The 19,706-nt window shown below is 42.1% G+C and overlaps 1 protein-coding gene across 1 annotated transcript in view; it reads left to right on the top strand.

Annotated features, from left to right (window-relative positions):
- Positions 1 to 19,706, top strand: part of unc5db (unc-5 netrin receptor Db) — a 135,377-nt gene that overhangs the window by 19,257 nt on the left and 96,414 nt on the right. The window contains exon 3 of the mRNA XM_061906954.1: positions 18,757 to 18,960. Coding sequence (XP_061762938.1) covers positions 18,757 to 18,960 — 204 coding nt within the window. The remainder of the gene's footprint in view (positions 1 to 18,756; positions 18,961 to 19,706) is intronic.

The raw sequence follows: 19,706 nt of genomic DNA on the forward strand, positions 1-19,706 counted from the left end.
TTTTCTTCCAAATGTTGTTATCTCCTCTTAAATCTCTCAATAGATAAGCTCAGCAAAAATTGCAAACGTAAACTTTTTTTCCGAGCCGACAGTTTGAGGGTGCGTGGCATGTGGCTCGTAAATTGTTACTCTTACTGTAAATGGCCTGGATGGGGGAAAAACAGCAATTATGAACATAAAAATATTGTAGGCATATATCTATCTGGATAGATAAATGAAAAACATCCATTTTCTTTGTGTTTCTAATCTGTTTGGAGCATGTATGTGTGGTTCTGATCATATGCGTGCCCATTGTGAGGCAAAGTAGGGCTGTATGATTTCCACGAGTACGAGCTTGGCGCCTGGACCCTACAAAGCTCTCCGTCGCCAGAACTGAATTTGAGACCATAGAATGCTATAGAATCATTCGCTGCTCAGACAGCCCGTGGGCATCGCCCCTCCAATTGGTGGAGAAGTCTGGTGGTGGTTGGCGGCCATGCGGAGATTACCACAGGCTTAAAGATGCGACAACCCTGGACCGTTATCCAGTCTCCCATATACAGGATTTGTCTGCCAACTTGGCTGGGAAAACTGTTTTTTGTAAGGTAGATCTCATCCGGGGCTATCGTCATGTGCCGGTCCACCCCTCTGATATCCCAAAGACCCCATTTAACCCGTTAAAATGTTTACAGGTACTTTTTGGTCTTAAGAGTGCCGCACAGACTTTCCAACGGCTGATGGACTCTGTTTTACGTGACTTTCCATTTCTGTTTGTCTACTTGGACGACATCCTGGTAGCGAGCACCTCTCAGGCCGAGCATAAGACCCACCTCAATGCCTTAGCAAACACTGGCTCATTGTTAATCCGGCTAATGCCAGTTCGAGTTGTCTGTAATCAACTTACTTATGCATCGAATCAAGAAGTGCGCGGCATTTCCCATTACAGCGAAGGTTGCTGCCATCGGAAACGTCCCCTGCCCTCTCGCGGTTAAGGTGCTTCAGGAGTTCCTGGTATGGTGAATTTTTTGTGGGGGTAAAGTCTCCTCTAGCTAACGCTACCCTGCTGCATACTTGCCAACCCTCCCGAAATTCAGCGCCTCTCCCGAATACCTCCCTGGGACAAATTTTCTCCCGAAAATCTCCCGAAATTCAGGCGGAGCTGGAGGCCACGCCCCCTCCAGCTCCATGCGGACCTGAGTAAGGACAGCCTGTTTTCACGTCCGCTTTCCCACGATATAAACACAGTGTCTGCCCAATGACGTTATAACTGTAGAATGACCGAGTGCGAGTTCTTGGTTTCTTATGTGGGTTTATTGTTAGGCAGTTTCATTAACAAGCGCGGTAACAACACACAACAACAGCTGTCACGTTTTCGTCTACCGTAAATAGAATAAGAATAGAATAGAATAGAATAGAATAGAAAGTACAAAGTAAAGCAGTTTGTCTGCCGTAAACAGTAATGTTGTGACACTCTTGAACAGGACAATACTGCCAGCTACTGTACATGCATATGGTTAGAAAAATAGTGACAGAGAATAGAACAAGGTTCGACAATTCAACGCTTAACTCAACAATGAGTAGATGAGTGTTATGTGTGTGTATATGTGTAAATAAATGAACACTGAAATTCAAGTATTTCTTTTATATATATATATATATATATATATATATATATATATATATATATATATATATATATATATATATATATATATATATATATATATATATATATATATATATATAAAATCATTGATCGATAGACTGTCGTGAAGCTGCCATAAAGTGATTCCTTAAAGTGAAATACATACACAAATATTTACAAATAAGTTGTTAGAAATTGCATCTGTCTTACCATAATATTAAATAAATAGAATAACCGTGTTTTTCTTTTTTTACTTAAATTCATATATGCTGATTTAAGTTGCACATTAGAATTACAGGGGAAAAAAGGGAGTTATTTACTTTCATAAAAACGTTATTATAATGATATTATGATATGATAAAGGGGTCCAAAAACTATTTGATAAAGTTATTAAATACTTTTTGGTCCTATTTGCTTTTAACAAAATAAATCCAGTATTGTGAGTGTAGGTTACCTTTCTGTATTTGTATCTGAAGCAGCAATAGCTATCCTCCATGAAAACGTACTTTGTATGATCGCATTAATTTTGTCTTAAAGTCCAGTTTAGAGAAGTTTTTAATCTTGAATACAGTATACAATCCTCCATATTGGCAGAAACATTCATTTAATTCAATTTAATTCCAAGAAATTAAACAATATTTTTGCATCTGACAATATACACCCACAAACGCTGGCTTACTCTAATAAAAAAGGCCATGTTTGGGGACGGCGTGGCGCAGTGGAAGAGTGGCCGTGCGCAACCCAAGGGTCCCTGGTTCAAATCCCACCTAGTACCAACCTCGTCACGTCCGTTGTGTCCTGAGCAAGACACTTCACCCTTGCTCCTGATGGGTGCTGGTTGGCGCCTTGCATGGCAGCTCCCTCCATCAGTGTGTGAATGTGTGTGTGAATGGGTAGATGTGGAAGTAGTGTCAAAGCACTTTGAGTACCTTGAAGGTAAAAAAGCGCTATACAAGTATAACCCATTTATTTTAGGGACGGCGTGGCGCAGTGGAAGAGTGGCCGTGCGCAACCCGAGTGTCACTGGTTCAAATCCCACCTAGAACCAACCTCGTCACGTCCGTTGTGTCCTGAGCAAGACACTTCACCCTTGCTCCTGATGGGTGCTGGTTGGCGCCTTGCATGGCAGCTCCCTCCATCAGTGTGTGAATGTGTGTGTGAATGGGTAAATGTGGAAGTAGTGTCAAAGCGCTTTGAGTACCTTGAAGGTAGAAAAGCGCTATACAAGTACAACCCATTTATCATTTATCATTTATGTTTGTTATAAATACAGTTAAAAAAAATAAAGAAAATAAAAAAATGCTTGCTTCCGCTGGAGAGACCTGTGTCTGCTAGCTTGAGCGCCCCCACTTCTCCCAGTGTGGCGAGTCAGAGTACTGCTGAGGCATTCAACTGCAAGTTGACAAATTTATCGCCACCTACCTTGAGGCAGAGGTACTTGCTGCCTCAAGACCTGCCTTTTTCACGCAGCAACAAGCATGCGCCCCCTCGCACGCACGCCCAATACACACTGTGTGTAGCCGTGGAGGCACCGCCTGTGTCTGCCCCTCACGGGGCGGCATAGCTCGGTTGGTAGAGTGGCCGTGCCAGCAACTTGAGGGTTGCAGGTTCGATTCCCGCTTGTGCCATCCTAGTTACTGCCGTTGTGTCCTTGGGCAAGACACTTTACCCACCTGCTCCCAGTGCCACCTACACTGGTTTAAATGTAACTTAGATATTGGGTGTCACTATGTAAAGCGCTTTGAGTCACTTGAGAAAAGCGCTATATAAATATAATTCAATTCACTTCACCTGTGATGAGGTGGCGACTTGTCCAGGGTGTACCCCGCCTTCCGCCCGATTGTAGCTGAGATAGGCGCCAGCGCCCCCCCGCAACCCCAAAAGGGAATAAGCGGTAGAAAATGGATGGAATTCACTTCACTTCACTTCTCATCTGCTGCATTGTTTTGATCAGGAAACATGGAATTTCCGCGATTTTGACCCTGAAAATTATCAAAATATACAGGAACCACACCAAAATCACATAGAAAGCATAAACCAAAAGAGAAATATTAAAACTTGTTTTATTTTATTACTTTGTTTTGGAACATCTCATAGTTAAGCCACCTGGTGGCAAGTGAGGCACTGCCTCACTTGCCTCCCCTGACAGCACATCACTGGTGTCAATCACTACTAAACCTTTATGTATTCATAAAACTACTTTATACAATTTAACAGCTGGGTTAAGTCACTACAAACCCTAGCAAATATTTGCAATTTGGCTGCGTCGAGAGCATATTGGCTTTTTACGCCACTGAGGATTTTGGCTCGTATGGACTGTTTGATGAATGCCTTGACACATCTGTGACCATTATTTCAGAGCACTCCAGCAAAATCAATAGTATTTTTCTCTAGCTGCCTCAGGCAATGATACCCATGAATGCTTTATTTACCTCTTAGTGCATGAACATTTGAAGCACCATTGTGTGCTGACTAATGAATGAACTTGACCGGCAAAAACTCCAGCTATGGCTCAAACCCTGTATCTGATCACCTCAAAATTATATTCCATTTACCCTCCACCTCATCAATAATATGTAAGGATTGAGGTTAGTGGAGGTTAAAAAGGGAAAATATGTGTCCCCCGTGCCTCCATAAGGGCCCACAGAGGCCTGGAGGCAAATATGCTCCCTATCTTTCACGGCTTGTTTCTTCCATTTAATGAGGCAGATGTCAGTCAGGCCAAACGAGCCGCACCTATGTGCCTTGTGTTCATCGGCCCATCTTCATAATTGGCACCGGATAAGTTGGACGGGCTCAGTACGCTGACATTCATTACACTTAATAATGCCTTCTAGGCACCTCGTGTTTCTCTCTAACTTGCAATCTCCTCACATACCAGTACAAATCAAAGCTGTTTTGACACTACTCCTCTGTGGTTGTGGTTGTCCGTCTCGCCCGCTTGCTTGTCCATCACTCCTCTGAGGTGGCAAGAGCCACGTTGGGCTGAAGAAGGGTCTCTTCCTAACCTGACTCTCGCCAGATCCTTGTAGTTCGCTGAGCTCCACACAAGAATCATGGAGTTCTCAATTGGAGATGTATTTCAGAAGTAAAAATCATTGCACGATGGACGAGTGGTTAGTGCATCTGCCTCACAAGGGGTTTCGATCTTGCGCTCGGGATCTTTCTGTGTTGAGTTTGCATGTTCTCCCCGTGACTGCGTGGGCCCCCTCCGGCTACTCCGGCTTCCTCCAACTCCAAAAACATGCACCTGGGGATCGGTTGATTGGCAACACTAAATAGGCCCTAGTGTGTGAATGTGAGTGTGAATGTTGTCCGTCTATCTGTGTTGGGCCTGCGATGAGGTCACGACTTGTCCAGAGTGTACGCCGCCTTCCGCCCGATTGTAACTGAGATAGGCTCCAGCGCCCCCCGCTACCCCGAAAAGAATAAGCGGTGGGAAATGGATGGATAGATGGTATGTGATTGGAAAAAACCGCTTGTCCGGTATCTTGAATGACGTGCTACTTCAACCGCTCACTTCGAAATCAACCTGTCAGGCTTTGCCCTGACAGTTTGTTTATGTTTTAGTTTTTTCCTCTGCATTTGTCTGTCTCCTCTGTGTGTTTAGTATTTCCTGTCCTTAGTTCCTGTCTAGTGCTCTTATTTTGGTTCAGCTTCCTGTTTGTCTCCCTGTGTCCTGTTTTCACTCAGCTGCGGCTGATTGGCATCTGGTCACACCTGATGTCAATCAGCCAGCTCCTATTTTACCTGCTTTGTTCCTCCAGTCAGTGCTGGATCATTGTATTGTCATTCGGACTTGTCGTTGCCATATGTTGCTCTTGTTGTGTCTGTGATTCTTTTCAGCTATTACCTGTCGTGCGACATGTTGTCCTGGTCGTCGTAGCGGTAAGCTGTTCTTGTTAGTCATTAGTTATTTCCAGTTTTTCTGTTTGCTATCCACTAGCTTCCATGCTAAAGTTCCTTTTTGTTTTCTAGCTTGCAGTGCTAGCTCCCTTAGTTTGTTATTCCGCCCACGTGCGTGCTTTTTGTGTGTTCTTGTTTAGTTTTAATTAAATCATGTTTTCATATTCTATGCCTGCCTCCTTCTCTGCATCATGGGGTTCATCAACAAATACCTCTGACAGAATGATCCAGCACTGACTGGAGGAACAAAGCAGGTAAAATAAGAGCGGGCTGATTGACATCAGGTGTGATCAGATGCCAATCAGCTGCAGCTGAGTGAAAACAGGACACAGGGAGACAAACAGGAAGCTGAACCAAAATAAGAGCACTAGACAGGAAATACTAAACACACAGAGGAGACAGACAAATGCAGAGGAAAAAACTAAAACATAGACAAACTGTCAGGGGAAAGCCTGACACAACCCGTGTCGGAAGAAGAGCCAAAACATCCTTGCCACCAATAAATGCCTTCAAAATCATTCTCTGTTCAGTTTATAAATAATTAATATTCGATACATTTGACAAAACAGTTGCAACAGCAGAATCAATGTTAGAATATGTCCCGCCATTGTTGTTTGAATCAAACCGTCCCTTCGGCGCTACGTCCATACTTGCCAACCCTCCCGGATTTTCCAGGAGACTCCCAACATTCAGCGCCGTTCCCGAAAACCTCTCCGGACAAATTTTCTCCCGAAAATCTCCCGAAATTCAGGCGGAGCCAGCTCAATGCGCACCTGAGTGAGGACAGCCTGTTTTCACGACCGCTTTCCCACAATATAAACACCGTGTCCGCCCAATGACGTTATAACTGTAGAATGATCGAAGGCGAGTTCTTGGTTTCTTATGTGGGTTTATTGTTAGAATGTTTCATTAACGTCCTCCCAGCGTGGTAACAACACACAACAACAGCAGTCACGTTTTCGTCTACCGTAAAGCAGTCCGTCTGCCGTAAACGGCAATGTTGTGACAATCTTAAACAGGACAATACTGCCATCTACTGTACATGCACCACAACACCTCCAGGCAACTTTAACCCTTTACTTATACCCTCCTCCATTCACATCCCATCTCCCCGGATTGTAAATAACGTAATGTAAATAATCTAATGTATTTCTAATGTATATACTTGTTCTTATGCTATCCGAACTCACTACGTTCTCTGCTCGCTGTACATATCCTACTAAGTAAGACCTACACTGTTTCAATGTCCAATTCTCTGTTGATGCAATTGTTGATGACTGAAGTACTGATATAAACCAAAGCTCCTCATCCCATCCCCCGGATTGTAAATCATGTAAATAATTCAATGTATATACTATGATGATTAACTTGTGTGATGATTGTATTATGCTGATAGTATATATTTGTACCATGAATTGATTAACATGGACCCCGACTTAAACAAGTTGAAAAACTTATTCGGGTGTTACCATTTAGTGGTCAATTGTACGGAATATGTACTGTACTGTGCAATCTACTACTAAAAGTTTCAATCAATCAATCAATCATGCATATGTGACGATAACATCTACGACTTTTAGAGAGTGCAGTGCACAAGTGCGCACACAACAGCTGTAAATATACTCCTCCCCTTATAACCACGCCTACAACCACACCACGCCCCCACTTCCCGAAATTGGAGGTCTCAAGGTTGGCAAGTATGGCTACGTCACATCTATGAAATCCCACCTGGCGATCCTGATCGGTTCATTATTTTTCGCTATCCGGAAGGAGTTTGCAATGCCTTCGAACCCAGACCCTTGTGTGGAGCTCAGCGGACTACATGGGTCTGGCGAGAGTCAGGTTAGTTTCTTACAGCCGTCGAAGAAATCCAGAGGGTAAAGGTAGCATTTTTCGAAGAATGTCTAATCTAGCAGGTTGTTATGTGTCTTTTCTGGTGAAACCTTCCTGTCATCAGGTGTGTTACAAGTGAGACATGCTGGCTTCTACTGCCAATCAAAATCCCAGAATCTTGTTGTACATGCCAAATCCCAAACACCACTGGCAGACTGGGTGAGTCGGTGCTCTCCAATCAGACTTGAGTTCGCGGCATTTGCAGGAAGCATCTTTGGGGGTGGGTGTAAGGACCAATTTAAGTTCTCTCTCCTTCCTCTACCCTCTTCTATTTGACTCTCCACCTTGGCTCTGGTTTCTAGTACCTATGTGTGAAAGTCGAAGCCCGCCAGCCAGCCTGCTGCTGTTTTGCACGCACCGATACTCCATCCCCATTTAATAATTATATCTTATCAATCAATCAATGTTTATTTATATAGCCCCAAATCACAAATGTCTCAAAGGACTGCACAAATCATTACGACTACAACATCCTCGGAAGAAACCACAAAAGGGCAAGGAAAACTCACACCCAGTGGGCAGGGAGAATTCACATCCAGTGGGACGCCAGTGACAATGCTGACTATGAGAAACCTTGGCGAGGACCTCAGATGTGGGCAACACCCCCCTCTAGGGAACCGAAAGCAATGGATGTCGAGCGGGTCTAACATGATACTGTGAAAGTTCAATCCATAGTGGCTCCAACACAGCCGCGAGAGTTCAGTTCAAAGCGGATCCAAGACAGCAGCGAGAGTCCCGTCCACAGGAAACAATCCCAAGCGGAGGCGGATCAGCAGCGTAGAGATGTCCCCAACCGACACACAGGTGAGCGGTCCATCCTGGATCTCGACTCTGGACAGCCAGTACTTCATCCATGGTCATCGGACCGGTCCCCCTCCACAAAGGAGGGGAGGACATAGGAGAAAAAAGAAAAGAAGCGGCAGATCAACTGGTCTAAAAAGGAGGTCTATTTAAAGGCTAGAGTATACAGATGAGTTTTAAGGTGAGACTTAAATGCTTCTACTGAGGTAGCATCTCGAACTGTTACCGAGAGGGCATTCCAGAGTACTGGAGCCCGAACGGAAAACGCTCTATAGCCCGCAGACTTTTTTTGGGCTCTAGGAATCACTAATAAGCCGGAGTCTTTTGAACGCAGATTTCTTGCCGGGACATATGGTACAATACAATCGGCAAGATAGGATGGAGCTAGACCGTGTAGTATTTTATACGTAAGTTGTAAAACCTTAAAGTCACATCTTAAGTGCACAGGAAGCCAGTGCAGGTGAGCCAGTACAGGCGTAATTATGTATCTGTTATGTTTGGCCCTGTAGATAAGTTAATGTCAGTTTAATTCCATACCTGAACATAAACAATATTTAACTTCTCTAACTTAAGTTTTGTCATTTGTGTTTGTGTACTCTTTGTTTATTGTCTTATTATTTTATATCAATTCCATGGCCCTTTTATATATTTTTTTCATGGCCCGAACCTGGAAAAAAAAAAACCCATAAAAACTTTTTGCTGTACAGCTTGCATAACTATTTAAGGCTTGCCCATTTGCAGGGCCTGTACGTCACATATAAATGTCACAGTGACATTTTTAGGTTACCTTATTACGGGTCTTTGGCCAAGATGTAAATGGCGAATAGGCTAAAGTGCTTTGACACTGTCACCTAATTCACTCACCAATGGCACAGTACAGGGGCCAATTATTGATGGCACAGTACAGGGGCCAATTACCGACGGCACAGTACAGGGGCGTCACTAGGTTCCTGTGAATGCTCATTTTTTGCACTTGCAAGATTCTTTCGCTCACAACTTTTTGGCACTGTATTAGAATTACACAACAATGAATACATGGTTGAAAGTGGAAGTGTAAAAAAGCTTCAGGCATCTTTAGTAAGCATGAGATGTCCCAAACACATAAGGGCAGTATTGCATGGACAAGCTGGCAGGCAACTTGCAAAGAGGGAAAGCTTGCACAGACGATAGCAGGGGAAATTAGCTTGCACAGCACTAGATAGTTGACCTGGAAACAGAGGAGGTTCTGGTGGGAAGCAAATTTCCCTCCTGGAAAACCAGGGGCTGGATGTCCACCCGAAGATATATTGTCAGCGCACAACCTCTTTCATTCCGAATTTTTGCATTTGCAATATACTGTACATCACAATTTTGGTTGGTCCTAGTATTGATCCCTGTGGTATATATATATATATATATATATATATATATATATATATATATATATATATATATATATATATATATATATATATATATATTGTATATATATACTGTATATATATGTATATATATACTGTATATATATGTATATACGTATATATATGCTGTATATATATGTGTATATACGTATATATATATATTCTGTATATATGTGTATATATATATATATATATATATATACATATATACCACATGTATGCATATATATATATAAATACATATATGGAAATACATGCATGTATATATATGTATATATATATATATATATATATATATATATATGTATATATATATATATATGTATATATATATGTATATATATATATGTGTATATATGTGTGTATATATATATATATACATGTGTGTGTGTGTGTGTATATATGTATATATATATATATATATATGTATATGTATAGGGGCGGTATAGCTTGGTTGGTAGAGCGGCCATCCCAGCAAATTGAGGGTTCCATGTTCGATCCCCGCTTCCGCCATCCTAGTCACTACCGCTGTGTCCTTGGGCAATACACTTTACCCACCTGCTCCCAGTGCCACCCACACTGGTTTAAATGTAACTTAGATATTGGGTTTCGCTATGTAAAAGCGCTTTGAGTCACAAGAGAAAAGCGCTATTTAAATATAATTCACAATTCACAATATACATATATGTATATACTGATATGCTGTATATCCTGGACTGGTCACCTGTCAATCACAGGACGGGACACATAATGACTAAAAAAAACATTCATATTCATCTAAGGAGCTTTTAGCTGTACTTCATTTGGATCCATCAGAGAACAATAGCTGCACATTATAAAATAATGGATGCATTGCAGTCTACCACCAAGCTAGACATTTGCAAAACATTCTGTGTCAGACTGCGACATCTGCTTTTGGTACTATGAGAAACTTGCCTTTGTTACCATGACAACTGGAGGGCACTCACTTAGTATGTGTTTAAAATGAGGATGAAGAAAGTATTGGTCTGAAAGCTGGGCAGAGTCAGAGCTTTGCCAGTGACAAAATAAAACCAATAATGGGTAGTGAGAATGTATTCTTCCAGCTTTAGTCAGTAAAACAGTATATTTGAGTAGAAATGCTCATAGAAAATCTGTGGCATGGAATGTTAATGGAATAAAGCCACGATTTGATTGACAATGTCATATTCTGTAAAAACAATACACTTGGCTACCAGCGTAGACATACAATTATTGAAATTTCGAATTTCAATCACTCCGACACATGATATAGCTGATATAACTGTCAGCTGTTGAGCAAAACAAATCATCAAATGATACAACCTATTCTTACATTTATCAACAATAATACCTGTACCTTTTTTGGACCCTCAATGACTTACTGGTTATTCTCTAGAAAAATTGACATGCTCGAGATTGGACTGGATGAGATGAGTAGCCTGAATGAATTAGGCATGCTGTGTACTTTCGGCCAGTGTTAAACTTGGCAATGCGCATCACTTCCAAGTCCAAACTGAATGTGGGTCACACAGCGCTCTGCTTGTGGTCTCTGTGGGTTTTTTTTGCTTTGCATAAATAACCGCACATCAAAGAGCGTCCATGGGCCTGAGACCATATTCATTGTGCCAAAGCATGGAGCCTCCAGGAACTAGGGACTGACTTTTAAGCCCAGAAGCTTCAGGTCAAAAGACAGGGTGACCTTTTTTTACTGTTCAAATTGTATAAATTAACCAGTTCTTACTGTCACATAGTTTGTATTTATAACATGTTTCAACAAATACTATGAAGTATGAATAGCTATTACATTTGGTAAACTACCCAAATTTGACCTACGAGCCCCACATTGGAGGCTCTTTGCACCAAGATACATGACCAGCGAGTCAGTTAACTCAAAATGAGGGATTATTATGATGTGTTCAAGAGTCCTACGACCTGAGGGAAGAAGCTGTTTCCAGAACCTGCAGGTTCTGCTTCGGAGGCTGCGAAACCTCTTTCTAGAGTCCAGCAGTGAAAACAGTCCTTGGTGGTGGTGGGAGGAGTCTCTGCAGATTTTCTGACCCTTGGTCAGGCAGCGGCTTTTTCTGATAACCTGGATAGGAGGAAGAGGAGTCCTGATGATCTTTTCCGCCGTCCTCACCACTCTTTGGAGAGACTTCCAGTTCGAGGCACTGCAGGCTCCGGTCCAGACAGAGATGCAGTTGGTCAGTAGGCTTTCTATAGTGCCTCTGTAGAATGTGGTGAGAATGGAGGGAGAGAGGTGTGCTCTTTTCATCCGACGCAAAAAGTGCATGCGCTGCTGAGCTCTTTTTACAAGAGCTCCGGTGTGTAGGGACTGTCAGGCTTTCCCCTGACAGTTTGTCTATGTTTTAGTTTTTTCCTCTGCATTTGTCTGTTTCCTCTGTGTTTAGTATCTCCTGTCTTTAGTTCCTGTCTAGTGCTCTCATTTTGTCAGCTTCCTGTCTTGTTCCCTGAGTGCTGTGTTCCTCCTCAGCTGCAGCTGATTGGCACCTGGCCACACCCGTTGCCAATCAGCCCGCTCCTATTTGTACCTGCTTTGTCTTGTGTCAGTTGCTGGATCGTTGTATTGTTTTTGCCACATGTCACTCTTGTCGTACTACATGTCATGTCGTTTTGTTACAGCTACTACCTGTCGTGCTACATTTTGTCCTGGTCGTCGTAGCGGTAAGCTGTTTCTGTTAGCATTAGTTATTTCCAGTTTTTTAGCTTCCATGCTAAAGTTCCTTTTTGTTTTCTAGCTTCCAGTGCTAGCTCCCTTAGTTTGTTATTCCGCCCACGTGCATGCTTTTTGTTTGTTCTTGTTTAGTTTTAATTAAATCATGTTTTCAGATTCTATGCCTGCCTCCGTCTCTGCATATTGGGGTTCATCAACAAATAACTCTGACAGGGACCAGGTCATATTGTCAGTTATCTGCACCCCCAGGAACTTGGTGCTGCTTACCATCTCCACCGCAGTGCTGTATATTCATATTTATCTTTTTTATTTATTTATTTATTTATTATTGTTATTTTTTTTATCTTCATACGTTTAACTTGTATTTTTTCTATATCTCTACTGATGGTTCTGACTATTTTTGCAAGTTTTATTATTTTTACTTCCCAGAAGTGCTTCCTGTGAGATGAGCCATCTACCTCAGGGGTTGTTGGCTGTGCAATGGTGGGGGTCTGATGACCTCCTGGCTAAGATGTGATAGTGTTTACTCACATGTCTCCTCTGTACTCAGCCATGCATTCATTTGTTTACATATGTGTGTAGGGATGATGTTTGTTAAGAAATTATCGATTTCGCTGCCGTTATCGAATCCTTTTATCGAACTGATTCCTTATCGATTCTCTTATTGAATCCAGATAGGTAGTTGGATATGGAAAAAAACACACAATACTTGGTTTAACAAAAACTCACTTTTATTTTTTAAGAAAAAAATGTAAGAAAATAAATAAATATGACTGTTAGTGCCCCTTTAAATGGGCTGCCTAAGAAAAATACATGCAGGGAAAATCCTGCATTCATTTCTATTATTTATTAGACAGACCTGCAAACTGTTGTGGCCTCTAAAAAATAATAATCCAAATGCAGATCCGTAACAAATTTCTATTCAATAACAAAAAAAATCACTGGAGAAAATAAGTCAGTTGTAACGAAAAATCAGCTACAGGAAAACTGGCTCAAAAGTCTGTCTTCCACTTGAGGAAATACAAAAACAAAAAGTCAGAGTTAGTGAGCTCAGGGCTGGATTATACCTTAGGCAACGGACGAACTGGCACCGGCTGAGTGGAGATCCAGGGTTTAAGTCTGGTGGTTGATTGGCACGGGTGGACTCGGATGACTGGCAGCACACCTGCAACTACTAACAGGGTAGGAGACTTACAGACACAAGAGGGTAAGGGAGTAGAAAAACAGGTGAAGTGAATTGTATTTATATAGCGTGTTTTCTCTAGTGACTCAAAGCGCTTTACATACTGAAACCCAATATCTAAGTTACATTTAAAGTGAAGTGAAGTGAATTATATTTATATAGCGCTTTCTCTAGTGACTCAAAGCGCTTTACATAGTGAAACCCAATATCTAAGTTACATTTAAACCAGTGTGGGTGGCACTGGGAGCAGGTGGGTAAAGTGTCTTGCCTAAGGACACAACGGCAGTGACTAGGATGGCGGAAGCGGGAATCGAACCTGGAACCCTCAAGTTGCTGGCACAGCCGCTCTACCAACCGAGCTATACCGCCCCAAGAGTAAACAAAATTTAGAACTGCCCTCATGACACAAACTCTGCAGTGGTGCAGGCTACAAGATACCGTTAACGTTATCAGACAAATACAAAAAGGCTAACGTTAACGTTACTGTTAACCACTGACTATGCTTAGGTAGCCTTAGTCTAGCTAACGTTACTGCAGTCCTGGTTGACATAAGAGGTAACGTTATTTTATTCTAAAGACTACAAGTGAGCAGATATGAAAATTAACGGGCAACAGTTAACGTTAGTTACTCACCAGCACCAGCACTGGGACTGCTTGTCAACATGTTTGTTGTGCTGCTCCCCTTACAGCAGGGGTCGGGAACCTTTTTGTCTGAGAGAGCCAAAAAGCCAAATATTTTAAAATGTATTTCCCTAAGAGCCATATAATATTTTTTTTAACACTGAACACAACTAAATTTGTGCATTTTTAAGTAAGACCAAAATTTCCAGAGTATAATAGGTCTCTTATTCTTTGTATTAACATTGTTATTCTGAAGTTAACTGTGGAGGGGGCGTGGCCTGCGGCCCTGCAGCAAAACGGGATGTTGCCAGAACCGGCCTCGAAATCAGCGACAGGTGCGTAGGAGGCCTACCTGGGCCTTTATATCCAAACACCTGTCGCTCTGTTATAAGCAGCAGCCAGGAGGAGGGACAGCGTTGGGGCTGGAGCCAGAGCGCGAGTGAGGACAGAAAGAAAAAGACAATTGCTGGAAAGCAACTGAGAGACTAATTGAAAAAAAACAACAATATTTTAACCCTAAAACAGGCTCTCATGTCGATGCTTGGTGGTCTGAAGAGACCCCAGGGGGGCAAGCCCAACACTAAACAATAATAAATAAATTACTTCTTACCATTAATGCAACTTCTTGAACATAAAAATGCATGAGAATGTTTTATATTTTGAAAGTTATGTTTAACACTGTGATTAAAAGTGGAATTATTCATTACTTATCCTGTTAAGCAATGTCAGCTCAGATTTATCTGAGAGCCAGATGCAGTCATCAACAGAGCCACATCTGGGTCTAGAGCCATAGGTTCCCTACCCCTGCCTTACAGGAAAGCGAAGCCTGGTAAGAATTGCAGATAGCAGTTTCCTCGTTGTATTTCTTAGTAAAGTGAAGCCATGCCTTGGAGCGTTTTTTTTCCAGTCCGTTGTTGTTGCTTTTCTGTATCTGCCGCTGAATGACTGAGCTACGTCATTTCCTGTAACGTGCCTCAGGACATTTCCTGTGACACGGGATTCGTTCCCGGGGATTCAAATAAAGAACCCAATTTTTTTCTTTACTATAATGGCTTCGATAATCGGAACCGTTCTCAAAAAGGGATTTGAATCCATAAAATCGGTTCTTTTCTTATCGAACAATCAGGAGAACCGGTTTTCGAACATCATCCCGATGTGTGTGTGTGCGTGTGTGTGTGTGTGTGTGTGTGTGTGTGTGTGGTGGGTATCTGTGTTTGGTATCTATGTGTTTGGTATCGGTTCTTTTCTTATCGAACAATCAGGAGAACCGGTTTTCGAACATCATCCCGATGTGTGTGTGTGTGTGTGTGTGTGTGTGTGTGTGTGTGTGTGTGTGTGGTGGGTATCTGTGTTTGGTATCTATGTGCGTGCGATAATGGGGGATCTGGGTCACCAGGGTATTGTTTTCAACTGTGTAAAGCACTTTGCGTACATTTCTTTTCGGTACGGAAAGCGCTATACCAATACATCCGCCTGGATGTGACTGTGGGGACACATTTATAGAATAAATGTGTTTGCATTCACATCTGTATTTGCTTCCCTTTCTTACGCTCTCGCTCTGTTATCACTTTCTGGGAAGTGGAAACAGCTTGTCAATACCTGCCACAGTCAATCAGATTTGTAGACCGCTAGGTTGTGTGCCGCACCAAGACCATCTCACAGAAACAACCTATAACTGACAATCTCTGCTCTGTAATCACTGGGGATCCCGCCTCTGAACCTCCAGCCTGGCCACAACAGACGCTGTAATTGCTTCCTATATTGCACAACCTTTTAAAATTGATCACAGCCCATGTACGAGGCTGAACTACATTTCTTGACAATAGCATGCGACCTAATTCTGTATGTGTAACAATTGTCTGTAACGCTGTAACTAAATAATTTTATTTTTAACTACAGATGTCCAATAATATTGGACTGCCGATATTATCGGCCGATAGATGCTTTAAAATGTAATATCGGTAATTATCAGTATCGGTTTCAGAATTATCGGTATCAGTTTCAAAACGTAAAATGTATGACCTTTTTAAACGCCGCTGTACACGGACGTAGGGAGAAGTGCAGAGCGACAATAAACCTTAAAGGCACTGCTTTTTTGTGCCGGCCCAATCACATAATATCTCCGTTTTTTTCACACACACAAGTGAATGCAAGGCATACTTGGTCAACAGCCATGAAGGTCACACTGAGGGTGGCCGTATAATCAACTTTAACACTTTTACAAATATGTGCCACACTGTGAACCCACACCAAACAAGAATGAAAAACACATTTGGGAGAACATCCGCACCGTAACACAACATAAACACAAGAGAACAAATACCCAGAACCCCTTGCAGCACTAACTCTTCCGGGACGCTACAATACACACTCCCGCTAACCCAAACCCTACCATAACCACCACCACCTCAACCTCCACACGCTCTCTCAGGGAGGGCATGTCCCAAATTCCAAACTGCTGTTTTGAGGCATGCTAAAAAAAATAATGCACTTTGTGACTTCAATAATTATTAAAGTTGCAAGCAGTGATGCACGGGACTGACTTTTGCTGGTGTTTCCTGCCATTACTCTACCAACCGGTATAGCTCGGTTGGTAGAGTGGCCGTGCCAGCAATTTGAGGGTTGCCGGTTCGATTCCCGCTTCTTACCTACCTTCCCTGGATCCTGGGGTCACACTGGTGCTTCTTTCTTTCACCCATACATGCTGGTGCTTCCTGCCATTACCCAGACAACATATCTTTACCTGCACATTACCTACCTTCCCTGGATCCTGGGGTCACACTGGTGCTTCTTTCTTTCACCCATACATGCTGGTGCTTCCTGCCATCACCCAGACAACATATCTTTACCTGCACATTACCTATCTTCTCTGTATCCTGGAGTCAAACTGGTGCCTCCTTCTTTCATCCAGTCAACATATCTTTACCGGCACAGTACCTACCTTCTCTGCATTGTGTGGTCACGCTGGTGCTTCCTGCTGTTAAGCAGCCATCTTGAGACGGCAGCAGCGCAGCAGCATTCTTTGAAGGCTCGTAAAATCAAAACCGTATCAGTTAGAAAAACTCTTTGCGCAACTTTTAATCAAAAGGGTTCAATTTCTTTCCTGTGCGAGTTTGAAGCCAACACAAAAGGAGAGGAGATAATGTTTGAAAAAAGGTGACGGGTTTTTACGAAACTTTTGTTTTGAAGCGGTAATTGCCAACTTCCTATTGATTTTTGCTGAAGGATGTCAATTAATGAAATATAGGTCTAAGTGAGACCTACATAGATGTTTTTTTTTTCATGTCTCTTCGACATTCCTTTCCCGGAAGTGACAAGCAGTTGTGTCGGTGTTTTCTTCCCAAGAGCAGTTTTGTCAGTGTTTTATTCCTCAGGGCGCTAGAGCGCAATTTTGAGTTTTGGGGGTTTTTTTTTTTTTAGATTGCAATTTTCACCAATCATGATGTGTGTCTCAAGTTTGGTGAGTTTTGAAGCATTATAAGGGGGTCAAATTACAGCTCATAGAGTAAAAAATGACATTTTTTAGGAAGCTTTTGTTTTGAAGGGGTTTTTGCCAACTTCCTGTCGATTTTTGCTGAAGGAGGTCAGTGTATGAAATCTAGGTCTAAATCAGACCTACATAGAGGTTTTTGTTTCATGTCTCTACGACATTCTTAACGGAAGTTACAAGAAGTTTTGTTGTGTTTTTTCCTAGGGGGCGCTAGAGCTCAATTTTGAGTTTTGGGTTTTGGTTTTTTGATTAGATCGCAATTTTCGCCAGGCCTGATGTGTGTGTTTGAAGCATGTTAAGGGGGTCAAATTACAGCTCAAAGAGGCGGCGGTAAAATAATGATAATAAAACCTTAGAAAATCAATAGGGTCCTTTGTCCCAAAGGGACATTCGGTCCCTAAAAATATGCCACCGCCATGTTGGCATTTTTTTTCCATAACTTGAGTTGATTTATTTTGGAAAAAAATCAAAACCAGAAAATGTTTAGGGGAAATCTTACACTAAATCAGACATTTCAAGCTGCAATAATCTCACAAAAAAGGCCTTAAAAATAATGAGGAGACTTAGCTTAGATTTGTGGACTTATCTTGGTTTGACGTGTAATTAAAACAAGGATTTCTGGGGTGGCAAGAGCACAAACATGCTCAGTAGGTTATGTCTGATGTCAGCCCGTGTCATGGTTCCTCGAAAAAGCCTTCGCATCGCTTAATTTTCAAATGCAATTGTGGTTTGCAAGGGAACAATGCTTGTAAACTGCTTGTCAAGAGACCGTTGCAGGCTGACAGCAGCAAAGAAGCTGTTATAGTCTCAAACAAAATGTGCCAGATATACTCTACATTCAGACTCCACAGCCTCAATTTGGCTAATCAGTGCCCTCTTGATTCCCTTCCACTTAGTTTGCTGTGAATCCATTTATCTACAAATTGCTCTGAGTGGACCAATTTTGCTCTAATGGAATAGATGTATACTCTTGTGCACAATCACCTCTCTGGAATATGTTATTTTCTGATGATTGGAAAATTCAAAACAGCAATCATGTTACATTTGTTGGCAGTCACTGTTGACACTGTTCAAAATAAAACAGTATGCACAAGAGGAAGTAAAAGTGAATGTTTTCAGTCAAATAACTTAAGTGTTTGCTTGCAGGTGCTCGAGGGGATGTCCAAACCGCGGCGCAGGGCACCCTGCCGCACTTCATCCAGGAGCCAGAAGACGCCTACATAGTCAAGAGCAATCCCGTTAAGCTGCGCTGTCGCGCCACACCCGCTTTGCAGATCTTCTTTAAATGCAATGGAGAATGGGTTCACCAGAACCAACACTTCTCCAAGGAGTATAAAGACGTCAGCACTGGTAAGATATAGCTTTGGGACCTCATCACAGATTATATTTACACAGGCTGGAATAACCTTTCAGTTCATTGTAAAATAGACATGCACAAATTGAACTGGAAATACTGACATGATGACTACTTGATAATAAAAATTAGACACTCTCGATACACATTTTGCATATTAACCATCAAGGAACGGGTTTAATAAGTTTTCTTCTGTCTTGACAACGCTTATAGTCAAAAAAATACTGCCAAGAGACATTTGTGGTTTGCCCAATGGCAGATATGTGATACTAAGAAATCCCTCAAAGTTTTCTACGCGTTAAGACAAATGGTCGATGATGTTATGGTATTGCAGAGGGGGTGACGGCAGACTGACACCAGAGGGCAGTAAAGTACAATTTATTATATATATAGTCAATGTATGTATACAATACTACCAAATAAATTAAGGAAATGGAGTGTGACAAAAACTCAAGAGTGTATATGGTGTAAGACTATGTATTTTAGCTGTTACTGTAAATGTTTGAATGAGGAAGCAGACAAAAACCAAAGAGGGCAAGGCAAAAGGAGTCCAAGATCCGCGAGGGGTCCGTGGGGCAGAGAGAGACGTCAGAGTCCGGGGGCGAGCAAGGAGTCGGGAAACGAGGGAGGCAGTCCAAATCCAGGGCAATGGAAGAGTAAAACACTGCGGAAACACGGGAGAAGAAACAAGGATGTCAGACACGAGGGAAAAGCGCAGACAGAGAGAACATAAGCCTTACGG

This window comes from Nerophis ophidion, linkage group LG07, assembly GCF_033978795.1.
Source record: "Nerophis ophidion isolate RoL-2023_Sa linkage group LG07, RoL_Noph_v1.0, whole genome shotgun sequence".
NCBI lineage: Eukaryota > Metazoa > Chordata > Actinopteri > Syngnathiformes > Syngnathidae > Nerophis > Nerophis ophidion.